The 12,962-nt window shown below is 42.6% G+C and overlaps 1 protein-coding gene across 2 annotated transcripts in view; it reads right to left on the bottom strand.

Moving 5' to 3' along the window:
* LOC310992456 (extracellular serine/threonine protein kinase FAM20C-like) overlaps positions 1 to 9,172 on the bottom strand; it is a 36,191-nt gene extending 27,019 nt beyond the window's left edge. Inside the window, exons 1-8 of one of the 2 annotated variants that reach the window (XM_083980513.1) lie at positions 9,005 to 9,172; positions 8,202 to 8,675; positions 6,039 to 6,214; positions 3,172 to 3,250; positions 2,666 to 2,758; positions 2,316 to 2,431; positions 1,909 to 2,089; positions 1,344 to 1,453 (exon numbers count right to left, since the gene is read on the bottom strand). In XM_083980513.1, coding sequence (XP_083836639.1) covers positions 1,344 to 1,453; positions 1,909 to 2,089; positions 2,316 to 2,431; positions 2,666 to 2,758; positions 3,172 to 3,250; positions 6,039 to 6,214; positions 8,202 to 8,671 — 1,225 coding nt within the window. In that variant the 5' untranslated portion in view covers positions 8,672 to 8,675; positions 9,005 to 9,172. The remainder of the gene's footprint in view (positions 1 to 1,343; positions 1,454 to 1,908; positions 2,090 to 2,315; positions 2,432 to 2,665; positions 2,759 to 3,171; positions 3,251 to 6,038; positions 6,215 to 8,201; positions 8,676 to 9,004) is intronic. The other variant, XM_083980514.1, reaches the window with a different exon arrangement.
* Between the last annotated feature and the right edge of the window lie 3,790 nt (positions 9,173 to 12,962).

Here is a 12,962-nt window from a genome sequence, read left to right as displayed (position 1 = left end):
TGTGTTAATATAAGTCTTAAATAGTTATATCTTCCGACAGCAATCACTTACAAGTGTTTGGACCGAAACACGGGTCTGTCAGTCCCTCTGCTCTGCTCTGAGTCGAGGAGAAAACGTTTCTCGTATCCTACAGTTTTTATCCAATGAGGAGAGAGAACGGCATGCAGGGCTGTGTGTGCAGCCAAGGGACGCCGTGAATGTGGTGAAGTAGGGAGGAGGACTGTTATCAGTGTTGCCAACTCCTCAGTAAGCAAAGTCGCTATTGGCTGTTGTAAAAGTCGCTAAAAGTCGCTAAATGACGTCATTATCTCAGCGGGGGGGGGGGGGGGGGGGGGGCAACACTGACTGTTATGGTGCGTTCAAGGCAACTCGTAACTCGTGTTTTTCTGACCTGTGAAGTCGTACCAGTTCGATCTGGTACGAGTTCACGGGTCGGAAGTTACGAGTGGCCGTTATAGTGACTTTCACCGGTAAAACAGGTCGGAAAAACACGAGTGGGTTGCCTGGAACGCTACAAAGTCGTAAGTTGTGACATGAAGCTGTAATTTACGGTTTCAAAAGCCTGCCTGGAACGCAGCATTAGCCAAAACGACCGGATCGCTTACTTCTGCTTTAATGTTCAGGTTTGCTGATTACGTGGCATAAAATCTGAGCATTTTACTTAAAATTGTTTATCTCATTTTGACTTGTGCTATATAGGCTACATAATAGGCCAAGCAAGCCTGATAATAGGACAGGCTATAATCGAGTCATTTCTCCTGCTTAAAATGTGGTGAAATAGACACATCTCAGTAGATATATTGACATATTACTGCAGGGAAAAGCACAGGTGGGATTAGAAATATTAAGGATGGCTGATGGCTTTTGTACACGTCCCAGAAAGTAGCTACATTATAGGACCTGGAAATGCAGTAATCGGCTATGTTATAAAATACACCTGTGGTACCATATAAAAAGGATTCAAGCCAAAAAAAGGGGCCAACTCTACTATTGTGTATGCAACTGACCCACAACAACCACACTAATTTACAACCTTCACAGACTTTATTTCAATCAATTATGGCCTCAAAAGTGCATTTTGCCAGCCTCAGCACCGGTCATGGGAATGTCAATTTGACCATGCAATCATAAACATGCCACCTTCAAACTGAAGTTTATTTACATCTGGTTGTTTGGTCTGACCATTTAGTTTAAGATGACATAAAAGAGTGCATGATATAGCAGATGTGCAGTAAGAAGTCTTAAAGACTGGCATAATGACCAGTCAACATCTAGGTATTGATAGGGCTAATATACAAGGATTTCCCTAAGTAGGCTAGTCTTGAACCAGGCCAGTAACCTACCCATCAAGAAGTCCAGGATGACCAGGTCAATGAAGTCCACCAGTCTTGTGCCTTTGTCGTATGGTGATGTCTTTTTCACTGTTGAACAGTAGTCTGGCTCCGTCTTCCACCTGTAACAAACAGGCATTACTCGCCCTATTGTTTGTTAGTTAGTTTTTTATTAATAAAGCCTACATTTTTAGCATTTCCACTGCTCTCTTGCATAACTCCTGTCAAATGTGTTTTATTTGACATAATATCCGTGAAACTCACTGTACCAAACTTTTGTGCATACTGAACACTGCATTGTGTCATAATAATAAAGCATTGGAGCAACGTGGTGCCGGTGTAGGCTGCTAATTTTTCATCTCAAAATTCATGTGGGATGACATTAATTAATATAGATTTATTGATGCGACACAACTGTGGCTGTAACCCTGCAGTGAAAAACTAAATTAGGTTCAGAGAACGCTTTATTATTATGGTATCTGACAGAGCAATTTTGGAGGCGTGCTGAGGGAAGGGGGGTCAGGCTGTGTGCTGAGCAGCTGAGTCACTTCATATCATATAAATGTTTCTCACTGACTTTGCCAGCTTGCTGCGGCTGTACGAGCGTCTCCACGGGGATCTCCAGGACCGCCGGGTGGCCAGGGAGAGGTCTGGGAGCATGACGGCCAGGGAGGCCTCCAGGTTCCTGGGACGACCACACACAGCGTGCTCCGTCGAACAGTAGTAGGAGCACTGGCCATAGAAACACACATTTCCCACTAGGGGGAGCCAGAGGAGCACATAGGGGGGGAGTACAGAGGAAGAGGAGAGGATAAAGAATGTCAAAGGGGGAAAAAAATTGAGATAAAAGAAGATGTGGGTGGTTTTTCACTTTTGAGAATTAGAGGAAAGAAAGTAAACTCAAAGAGATTCATATATAGGCTATACGAAGGCATTTTGAGCAGACTAAATGAATAAAGGACGGGCGAGTGTGTCAGGCCGTACCAGGGGAGGTGAAAAACGTTCGGGCCAGTTTGCGGTCTGTAGTGATGTCTTTGATCTCCTTGACCACGTCCACCAGCCTCCCAATCACAGGAGGGACTCTCCTGTAGCCTAAAATCCTGCAGCAAGACAGAGTGAAAAGGACGTCATGAGTTATGAGGACAAAGACATGAGGCGCTATGAGGAAATACAGGAAGAGAAAGGAGGGCAAAGAAGATTCAATACAGAGTTACATAACATGTATTCACACTATGTGGCTATTTCTTTCACCATCTCACGCACACTGTGCTCACTGTGGCCATGTTGTGTTGCAGTTTTGTGGATAACAATGTGGGATTTTTTTGTTAATATACCTGTCCAGGTGAAAAGCAGCAATTTCTGCATTGTGCCTCTCGAAGTCCGAGAAGTAGTAGAGGTTGTAGTTGGTTTCGTCATCTCTCTCCTGCCTGCCGAGGAGAGGCAAAGTCAAACTATAGTACACCACACATGCATTAGGTACATATTTTCATCGAGTGAGGCCTCTTTTACCGACACAGTTGCATTAAATATGCACACATGGCTGTAAGAAGTTTCCATTCACCATAAAATGAGACTAATCTTCCCGCAGATATTTCAGTTCATGAATTATTAGACTCTTTCCTTCCTAATATTTACTTTAACAATACATTACTGGGCTGTTTGAAGGCTCGAAAATCTCTCTCTGTGCTTCAGCTGCAGTTTCCTATCAAAATTTATTGGATTTAATTATAAGGGGATTTAAAAGACTCAGTGCCCCACACACACACACACACACACACACACACTGTGTAATACGAGCAGTGTTGGTGCATTGGATTCGTCCCCATGCAATGCAACTCACTTCATGGGCTTGAACATAGCTTGTCCATAGTTGGGAAATGACATCACCAGCTTCAGTTGCGTCCCTCCAGACTTCTGCACTGAAAACCAGTACAGAGGGTGTTACCATAGCAACAAAGCACACACACGGCACGGCACGGACGCACAAAACCACACAACACGTCGCACTGTGACTAAACACACTGTTGGCTGTTGATGGAGCAGGGGGGAACGCACACACAGACTCATAAAGCAAACTATAAAGAGAAAGTATGTGCGTCACCACAGAGACACAACACAGTTCAGTCAGCTTTGCGGACACACAACACTGTGTGTGTGTCTGTTTATCTCTGCTATATTTGGCCGGGCACTGTACTACATCGCATTCATTCTGGTGAGGCATTACTCAGCCTGATGATCGAACATGATACAGTATTATTAGACGCATTAAGCTTGTTTGCCATCGATTTCAATACATTCCCATTGCTACTGTCCATCTGATAATCATCTTTTCTTTTGCATTTTCCTCTGTTCCTCAGGAGACACGACATCTTAACAAACAAACGCACACATTTTGTGCTTTATTTCAAATATAATATGCAATTTGTTCTTACAAACCTCCGGCTCGAGGTCATGACCCTGAATCGTCGCCTGATTCAACGTTAAAGTTAGGTGATACTGAGCCAAATTTACAGTGACAGAATCATGTCCTCTTTCTTTTTGCTTTCCATTTATTAATATATTTATGACTTTTCTTTTTGTTTTATTGTACTGCACTGTTTTGTTCCCAGTGTTGTTATTAAAATAAGCGACTGCTGTCACTGCGATACTGGGATCTCAAAGTAAATAACACAAATAGAGTGACAGGACTTGAGCATTAAAACTATTTATAGTTTAGTTTCTCAAGGTTGAATGAAGATTCATCCCAAAGAACAAAAAAAATAACTTGAGTCCATGGCACTTCTGAAAGATGAAATAGCACATCCCTCCAAATAACGTGGAAAGACAACATGATGTAACTGATGTATCTGTCCTTGTTTTGTTACTAGATTTAGCACCATCATTGCTTTATTGTGACTATAAACATGGATTGTAAGATAGATATTATTGTATAACTGACATTAATGGGCAAATGGGCTGACTCAACTTGATATAAGGTGCACTTTTTTACTTTTTTAATGATAATAGTTATTCTGCAAAGTTTTATCAATGCAAGCCCTTATTCTGACAACTAAATCTTAAAGGTCCCATATTGTATAAAGTGCGATGTGCCTGTGTTTTTAGATCATAAAGCAGGTCTACGTCATATATTACGTATATTCATTCTGTGAAAGTATCTAAGCTTAAAGCCACAGACATAGACTGTATTCAGAAACCGAGCCTCAAGAGCTGTGAGGATTTCTGTAACTTCATGATGTCACAACAAAACAGTCACAAAGCCCCGCCCATCCAAACCCACCATCCAACACCTGCAGGATTTGGTTTCTCTGGTTAAGATGAAATCTGCTGTAATTTTATCCGATCTGTCACTGAATCATGACCCAATCAGAAGAGAGGATCAGAGCCCCCTCTCCTCTGATTGGCTGACGTCGACCTGCTGTTACCAGAGCTCCAGAAGGAAGAAGCTTTAAAACTACACTGAGATGGTCTGTGGCTCTTAAAGGGGACACATTATGGAAATATCACTTTTTGAAGGCTCTATATTTGGGTGTTTGTCTTGCCTTCCAGACCCCAAAATGTGAGAATTGACAAAAAAAAATCTGTAATGTTGTCTTCCAGTGATGTAACTAGGACTCAAATTTGCATAATACCACCCCTACCTGGTACCAGTAGATGGGGCGGGGCAAGCAATGGTTCATTTACATTTAAAGGGACAGGCACTGAAACCAGCTGTTCTGAACAGGGCTCTTATGAGAGGATGAAAAGAGCTGTGATATTTGATCCTTGGGGCATTTTGACCAAAGCATGTCACAGACATGTCTTTAAGACACCTTGGAACTATTTTAATTTGTGGAAAGGGGGCATAATATGTCTCCTTTAAAACTATACAAATATATCTTATTATACCGGTAGATCAACACAGAAAAAGTGAGTGCAAAAACCACCAATCACTTCCATATACAGTATATGACTACAAATCGCAGCCAGAAAGTCGTCTCAAACCAAAATGTCCTCACAGCAACAAACTGTCAGAGGTCCTGTACTCACAAGTTTAAGTAAACACAGTACACACACAGTGGAGAAAAAGTTAAACTGTGAAGAAACACACATGATTGACTGGTGTGGAGATGTTTACCACATGCCCAACAGTGGCTCATGTATTCCCGTCCATCCTCTGCTGAGCCTCCAAGGCTCCTCAAAGCTTCACAGTAGCTTTCATGTCAGGAGAACTTCAAAGTGAATCTGCATTTGAAAGTCTAACCCTAAACCTGAGATGTCACACAATCGCAACGTTTCTCCCCTTCATCCTGCCTTCACCCTGCCTGAAACCCACCCACCTTGACTCCCACAGGTTTGCTTTTTTTTTTCTCGAGGGAAAATTAGTTTTTGGTTTCTGTTAGATCTGCTTCTGCTTTTCAAGTGATGGGTATAATTTTTTGTGCAGATTGAAGTCCGAGAGGAGTCTTTAACATACTGATTTATTCAAGAGGTTGTCTGAGTCATCCTCTCGACTCACTCTGATCCTCCTGCCATCTGCTTTGAAAAACATCTCGCCTTTGTTCGTCTGACACCTCCGCTGTCACGCATGATCAGCCTGTATGTGTGTGTGTTTGTGTGTTTACACAAAGAGTAAAACTCTGTGACAAACACTGATCACTCAAATGAAAACACTCAGGGGCCGAGGTGTCAGTCAGTCAGTCAGTCAGTCAGTCAGTCAGTCAGTCAGACCTGTGCTGACGATGTGGTTGGTGGCGAGCTGCTGCATCAAGGCCTCCATGTTGGGGTCGGGATGCGGGTAGAGCTGCCAGCGGGAGATGCTGAGGTGGAAGCGCAGCCATGGGGGGTGAGTGTTGCTGCTGCTGTTCCACTGGACGTCCTCGTATCCGTCCTGACTGGCACTCACCCTGGAGAGAGACAGTAAAGGGTTAATAAAAGGAGGTGGAGGAGAGTTTGTCATCATATTATTATTCTCACCAGTTCACATCTCTCTCAGTCTCATTCTCCAAGACAGAAATTATGATTTTTCTTTTTTATTTAACTTGGGCTTAGTGAGATAATGAAACTGTTCATCAATGAGAATTTAATCAGCTGTAATTCGGCCATTTAAACAGCCAGACTTCGCTTGTTTCAGACTCTCAAATGTGAGAATTTGCTGCTTTTTTTTTTTTTTTTTTTTTTTACATAATTGAATTCTGAATCTCTTTGGTTGGTGAGTCATATGAAGACTTCAGATCAAGGTCTTTGAAGTTATGATGGGGAATTTTTCACAATTTTATGACCAGTTTTCGTAGACTGAATGATTAATAAATTGAAAGGGGAAAAAAAGATTTACAAATAACCATGATACAATTGTTAGCTGCACCCAGAATAAAAACTGTAGAGGCCACAAATCAAGAAAAGGAGGGCAACTACTCCACCACACACTGAAAAAACGTAGGGGAAAAGTCATAAAATATCCATAGGAGACATTTCTTGCAAAGGCTGCGTCTCATATTGTTCCAGTCTTTGGTTTCTGAGGATGTGCGGTATACATGCAATATAGAGCAGCAGCTCTGCAAACACACACACACACACACACACCTGCAGAGACACCACAGAAATCTATAGCAGCAGCCGCAGCAGCAGCAGCACTGGAACAGGTATAAACCGGCCTGAACAGCAGGAGCTCAGACCTGCTCCCTGCAGTCCGACCCATCTGGTAACAACCCTCGATGAGCGGCGTGTTGCAAACATTGCAGGGATAAAGTGAATGAAGCAAACACAGCGGCATCATGCAAATGTTTTGGGCACCCCTGGTCAACATTTCTGTGAATGAAGATGAAATTATCTCGAAAAGGCATAAAATTAAACATGAAACACTCTTTTGCCACATTTTAATCAATATCAGTGTATTATTTTTTGTTTTCTACAGTTTTAGAGTGAAAAACGGGAAACAAAGCAGCAGCCTGCAAAAGAATGGGAAACCCAGGAGACTTGAGTTCTCAGATAACTCTGACCAAGGTTTCAGACAAGATATTTACTAGGTACTAACTATGCAGGGGGCTCAAACCTTTGCTGTGGGCCATTTTCCTTTTCTGTCATTTTGAAAATGTAAAAGATGAAAATAATTACATGTAATGAGAATGTATCATCTGTAATGTTATGCCTTGTGGAGATCATTTCATCTTCCACTTGCTAAACTGCTAACATTAAAGGGTTAGTTCAACATTTTGGCAAATTGGCCCATTGCCATAATCACTATAGTTATAGCAGTAGGTTCTTTACCTTTAATTGTCGGTGCAAGCTATTTTTAGAACGGCGGAGCAGAGCCATGAGCTGCTCAGAGCTACGCTACGGAGGCTAATGGGATTTCTTGGTTTTCCTCATCAAGCTCATCAAATACAAAGTCCAACAACTCCAAAAAAAAAGTTGTGACCTGCACATTCACCACGCTATGAGATAATAACGGAACGTTACGAGACAGAGTTGTTTTAGAGGGAAATGCAGAGGCTGCTTGCCGAAAAACTATCCCTGAAGGCAATGCGCATCAGCGGTTTTGCATGAATTTACCTCTAAAACAACTCTGTCTGGTAACGTTCTGTTATTATCTCATAGCGTGGTGAATGTGCAGGTCACAACTTGTCCACCAGAGCGTTTTGGAGTTGTTGGATTGTGTATTTGATGAGTTTTATGAGGGAAACCAAGAAATCCCCTTAGCCTCTGTAGGCTATTAAAGGTAACGAACCTACTTCTAAAACGATAGGGATTATGGCAATGAGCCACTTTGCCAAAATGTTGAACTATCCCTTTAACAGGCATTTTGACCAGGGGTGCCCAAACTTTTGCATGAATGTTTGATTATAAAGAAGTGAGAATGAGGAGGAATCTTTATTTTATCTGAATGAGACTGACCACATCTGAGAGCTCTTCTCACTGGCCTTGACCTTTGGTCTCACTTTGAGCAGCCAGTCCTCTTCGGGTATAGGAGGGCTGGGCATGTTGTAGAGAGGATGGTCGAACAGCGCCTCCAGTTTCGACAACGCAGACTTTAAATCGTGTGCTCTGTTGGCGCCAGAACGCCTCACTCCGGCCACCATGTTGATTAAAGCAGGATGACCTTTGGCATCCTTATTGGCATCTCTACTGGAAGAATCTCTTTGTGCGGTGTCGGTCAACGGCCCGACTACATCGGCGACCCCCGCGGAGGTGTAGTTGGTGTGTGCCAGATCTCTCAGGATGTGTGTCTTTGGTGGCAGCGGGTGGTCACAGGGCTGGTTGTAAATGGAAAGAGAGACGAACGCCAGGAAGAGGTGGAGGAAAACGGTGACGAAGGCCAAGGACAGACAGATTGTCCTGGAGCGACGGCGCAAACACCACATCATCCTGCTGGGAGGAGAGCGTGCGTGACGGAGGGAGGGTCAGGAGGAGAGGTGAACACATGATAGGGGGGGAAGAAGAGAGGAAGAAATGTGTGAATGTGTGGAGGTAATATGAGAGAAAGCCATAATGGTATGAAGTAAAAACAAATGAAAAGGAATAGCATCAAGCAAACATGACACGGCCTTGATAAATGCACTTTTTTTTTTTTACATAAAAGTCTACGTCAGTCTACTCCTACTGCACACACACACATACACTCACCATTGATTTTCTGGCATCAGAGAGAAGAAACACAAAGAAAAAAACAGGAGCCAGCTAACACCTCAGCTTCCTACCTTTTGAAATGCTCTCCGTCACTTCTCCTCTGCTGCTGCTGCTGCTGCTGCTGCTGCTGCTGCTGCCTCTTCCCAGTGGGCTCAGTCGGGACTCTCTCCAGAATCCAGTCAACCTTCAGCCAGGTGTTTGAACTTTTCTACACCTCGTCTACCAGGCTCAGGTCGGGGAGAGGTGCCAGGTTAAAGTGACCTGGACACGGATCAATAATGTGTTGTCTCGTCTCTCTTTGAAAGTTGGTCTCTTTCTGCCAGTTTGTTTGTCCTGTACTTAGACTTTTTGGTAACCCTTTAATTTACAGGCCGCTAATTATGTGATAATGTCAAGAAATAGCAGAGAAATAACAAGTAATTGCATAGTAATGTCAAGAAATAGCCTAGAAATAATGGATAATTCCATAATGTCATGTTTTTCTAAAGGCAAACTATTACATAATGCTTTTCATGCTTTGAATTTTTGGGAAAGGTCAGAATTTTTCTCCACCAAGTCCCTGCAATGGTCAATTACAATCAATTATTTCTCAGCTATTTCTACACAATTATCTTGGCTATATTTCTTGACATTACTATGAAATTGACCTTTATTTCTAGACATTATGACGCAATAACTTGTTATTTCTTGGCTATGTCTTGACGTTATCGCGTAATTAGTGGCCTGTAAGTGGCCTTTCTTGTTTTGTTTTGTTTTGTTTTTCTTAAATTTGTACAACTTTTTGGGGTTTGTAATTTCGGTGAAATCTCTTGATGCAACTCCAGTGAGGATAAGGGAGAAGAAAAAACCTTCACGTTTTGATGTTAAGAAGCATGAGAGTCATAATCTGGTTGATGGTTTAAATGGGAGCCTGCCTGGGCTGTTTTAATCTGTACAGACAGCAGCAACATGAACACACACTCAACTCCTACTTTTACTAATCTCATCTGTCAAAACTGACTTAATTAATGAGGCTAAAAAAAAACCTGTGTTCACGTCCTCCCTTGGATCTGCAACACTACAACTGTCCAACACCAGTATCACATCTTATTCCCATGCTGTTTCACCCTCTTGTCAGACTGAATACAGAAGCTCACAATCATAATAACCAGTTAATTATCTACAGTCTGGTTCGAGGTTCTTTTCGACGGCGCAGGCTTCACACCCAGAGACAGATGTTTCATATTCTGAGAGCACGTTTGCACTGAGACTTTGATAGAGGGAACCTCAGACCTCCCGGAGAGTCCCGCAGGACCCGCTGCGTCTGTGAAGTACACGGCTCTTTAAAGTCTCCTTGAGTGTGTGCGTGTATCCACATGTGCACGTACTGTATGTGAGGGGGCTGATGATCCGCCAAACAAGATCTGGGAGAGTCTGACAAGAGACGCAACGCACGTGTCGTACCCGTGTGACTATTTTGCACAGCGTGTATTGTACCTGGATCACCTGTCTTGTGAAATGACAGGCTGACTCATCTCCCTCGGCTGAAGACAGGGGAGGAAATCTGGGGCAACATATTTCCAGGTGAACACATATAAACTCATTAATTATTCATGAGCAGTCATCAAACATGGATGAGTTGGATAACAGCAAGAACAAGGTGCAAATAAAGCTAAAGTCATGTCGGTTTCATAACCCCTTAACTATATACGATATAGGCTGTAATAGTCCTTTCTGCAGCCCGGCTCAGGATCAAAACCTGAATCTGGTGGCCCTTTGCCTCATGTCATTTCCCCTCTCTCTGCCTCCCCATTTACTGTCTCTCTTGACTATCAATTAAAGGAGAAAAGCCCCAAAAAATACTTTAAAAAAAAAATCAATACAGCATAGTATCACAATTCACCAAGTGTCAATCAATACGTTTACATGACGGTTGAAAAAAACAAATTATGGCCTTAATCCGTCATACGACGACTAAAGTGCATGTAAACATGTTAGCCCAACTACTGTAAGACTGGACTTCTCCAGATTTGACTAAAACGCCCAGATGATGCGATTGGAAACCGTTTTTTTTTTTGCATGTATTCGCCTTAGTCTGACAATGCATGTGCGCATGTGTCACAACAGTAGAGACGGCACAAAGTGTGGTATAGAGGCCAGCCCAGAAAAAAAAGCGCCAAATGTTTTTTGTAAACTGCAAATACGACTTTGTGTCCTCAGTGCTGGAAGACTAGAGTACGTTTATGGCTGTCTATGCAGTCTGTCTGTTGTTGAACCATCCCATTTGGCAAGAATGACTAATTTCCTTTTGGAAATTTTGAGAGTATCACGGAATGAGGAGGCCATCGCCCATCAGAGCTCATCAGAGCTCATCAGACAGACAGACATATGATCATCTTTCTCTGAGAACTAACACTGAGGAGCTGTCAACCACTTACTACTTAAAGGGGAACTATGCAAGTCCAGTCGCTTTTCCTCTGTTTTGCTAACCCTCCTCCTGGCCATGTGCATTTATTTTTCACAAAGCCAGTGAGAAATCAATCCATGGAGCTGTGGATAATGTTATGCATCATATACAATGTTACAACATGTATATTTGGGTAGTCTTATCCGTCATAAACAAGAGATTACAGGTTAAGGGGCGCGTTTGTGTCGCGGCTGGGACACCGGGTCGTTGCAAGGTTGGTTTTCAGCCAAGAGATGCTACTGTAGGTGGAAGGCAGAGAGCCTCCATTCTCCCTGTAACAAGAGACATACATTACAAGTCATTCATTTAACCATCACAATTACTCCAAAACTGTTTAATTAAAATGTAGCACAGTTCAGGTAAGTTCAGGTAAGTTTCACTTTAATTTGAATTTGCAAAAAGGTAAAACAAGTTGAAATCCATCACAATGTGTTCATGCAATACTCAGAATATTGCAAAAATGGTTAGAAATTGCAAAGACCGTATCTGTAGATTATATTATTAGATGTGTTTGTGTTACATACGTATGTTTACTATTATCCATTAGGATTAGTCTGTGCGGTGGACATCTGGTGTTTCAAGGGGAAACGACTCAACAACTCTTGTGTGGATCATTGTTTCCCTCTCAGGATGAATCACTGTCATCTGGTTCCAGTGTTTAATGTGTCCAATGTTTTGGTTTATGGACCAATGAGTTTGCAAACCTGATCACATCATCATCATCATCAGTGCCATCGTAATTTGTGTGCAAATGTTATTATGCCAACACCATAAACCACTGGTGACTGTGGCAGCCGTTGTAACTTGTTAATAATAAGCATCTTAACGTGATTATTTTAAAGTTTGTTTTTAACATGATGGTAATATCATCATCAACACCCACTGTTCATATTAATTGTATGGATGCAAGGAACAACCTCGCTGCTGCTGCTGCTGCTGCTGCTGCTGCTGCTGCTGCTGCCCGGCGGCGGCGTGGAAACATAATTATGTTTACGCCCAAGTGACAAAGCCATTTGGGAGGGAGGGTGAAGTAATTATGATGTGAGCACAGGATTAATTGAGGTGACAGTGTTAGAGAGAGACGAGGTGCATGTAGGGAGGAGGACGGGTCGGACGGACGGGTCAGCAAGTTTATAATACGGGAGACAGCTGCTCCCACCCACCCATGGGTTATGTTGTTGTCTCAGAGCAGCAGAGCAGCGCCCACTGTTTGCATTGTGCTGATGGTGGAGGAGTGACTTGTTTAAATCTAAATTATTATGCACTCAAGCTGTTTTGTCCTCTCTGTTCATTTAACCGAGGAGGCAGCTTGTGGAAACTGTTTTTTTTTTTTTTTTTTACACTTGTCAAGGTTGTCGACATTGTATAGAATTGAATTGGTGCATTTTGTGACCCTCAGAGCTGCTGTTAAGGTGGAATTTGTATTTTTATTCACTTTCCTACTTCTTAGTTGACAAAAGGAGATCCTCAGCCTGCAGCAAGGTGATGAGGAGGGAATCAATCAGACGTGCAAACAGCATCACAGCTGTCATGTCTTGTTTCTCCTGTACTTCAGCTCAGCTACAAGCCTTCTGGGCCCTTTT

The sequence above is a fragment of the Trachurus trachurus genome, assembly GCF_905171665.1.
Source record: "Trachurus trachurus genome assembly, chromosome: 1".
Classification (NCBI taxonomy): Eukaryota; Metazoa; Chordata; class Actinopteri; order Carangiformes; family Carangidae; genus Trachurus; species Trachurus trachurus.
This window is presented reverse-complemented; position numbering and strand designations above follow the sequence as displayed.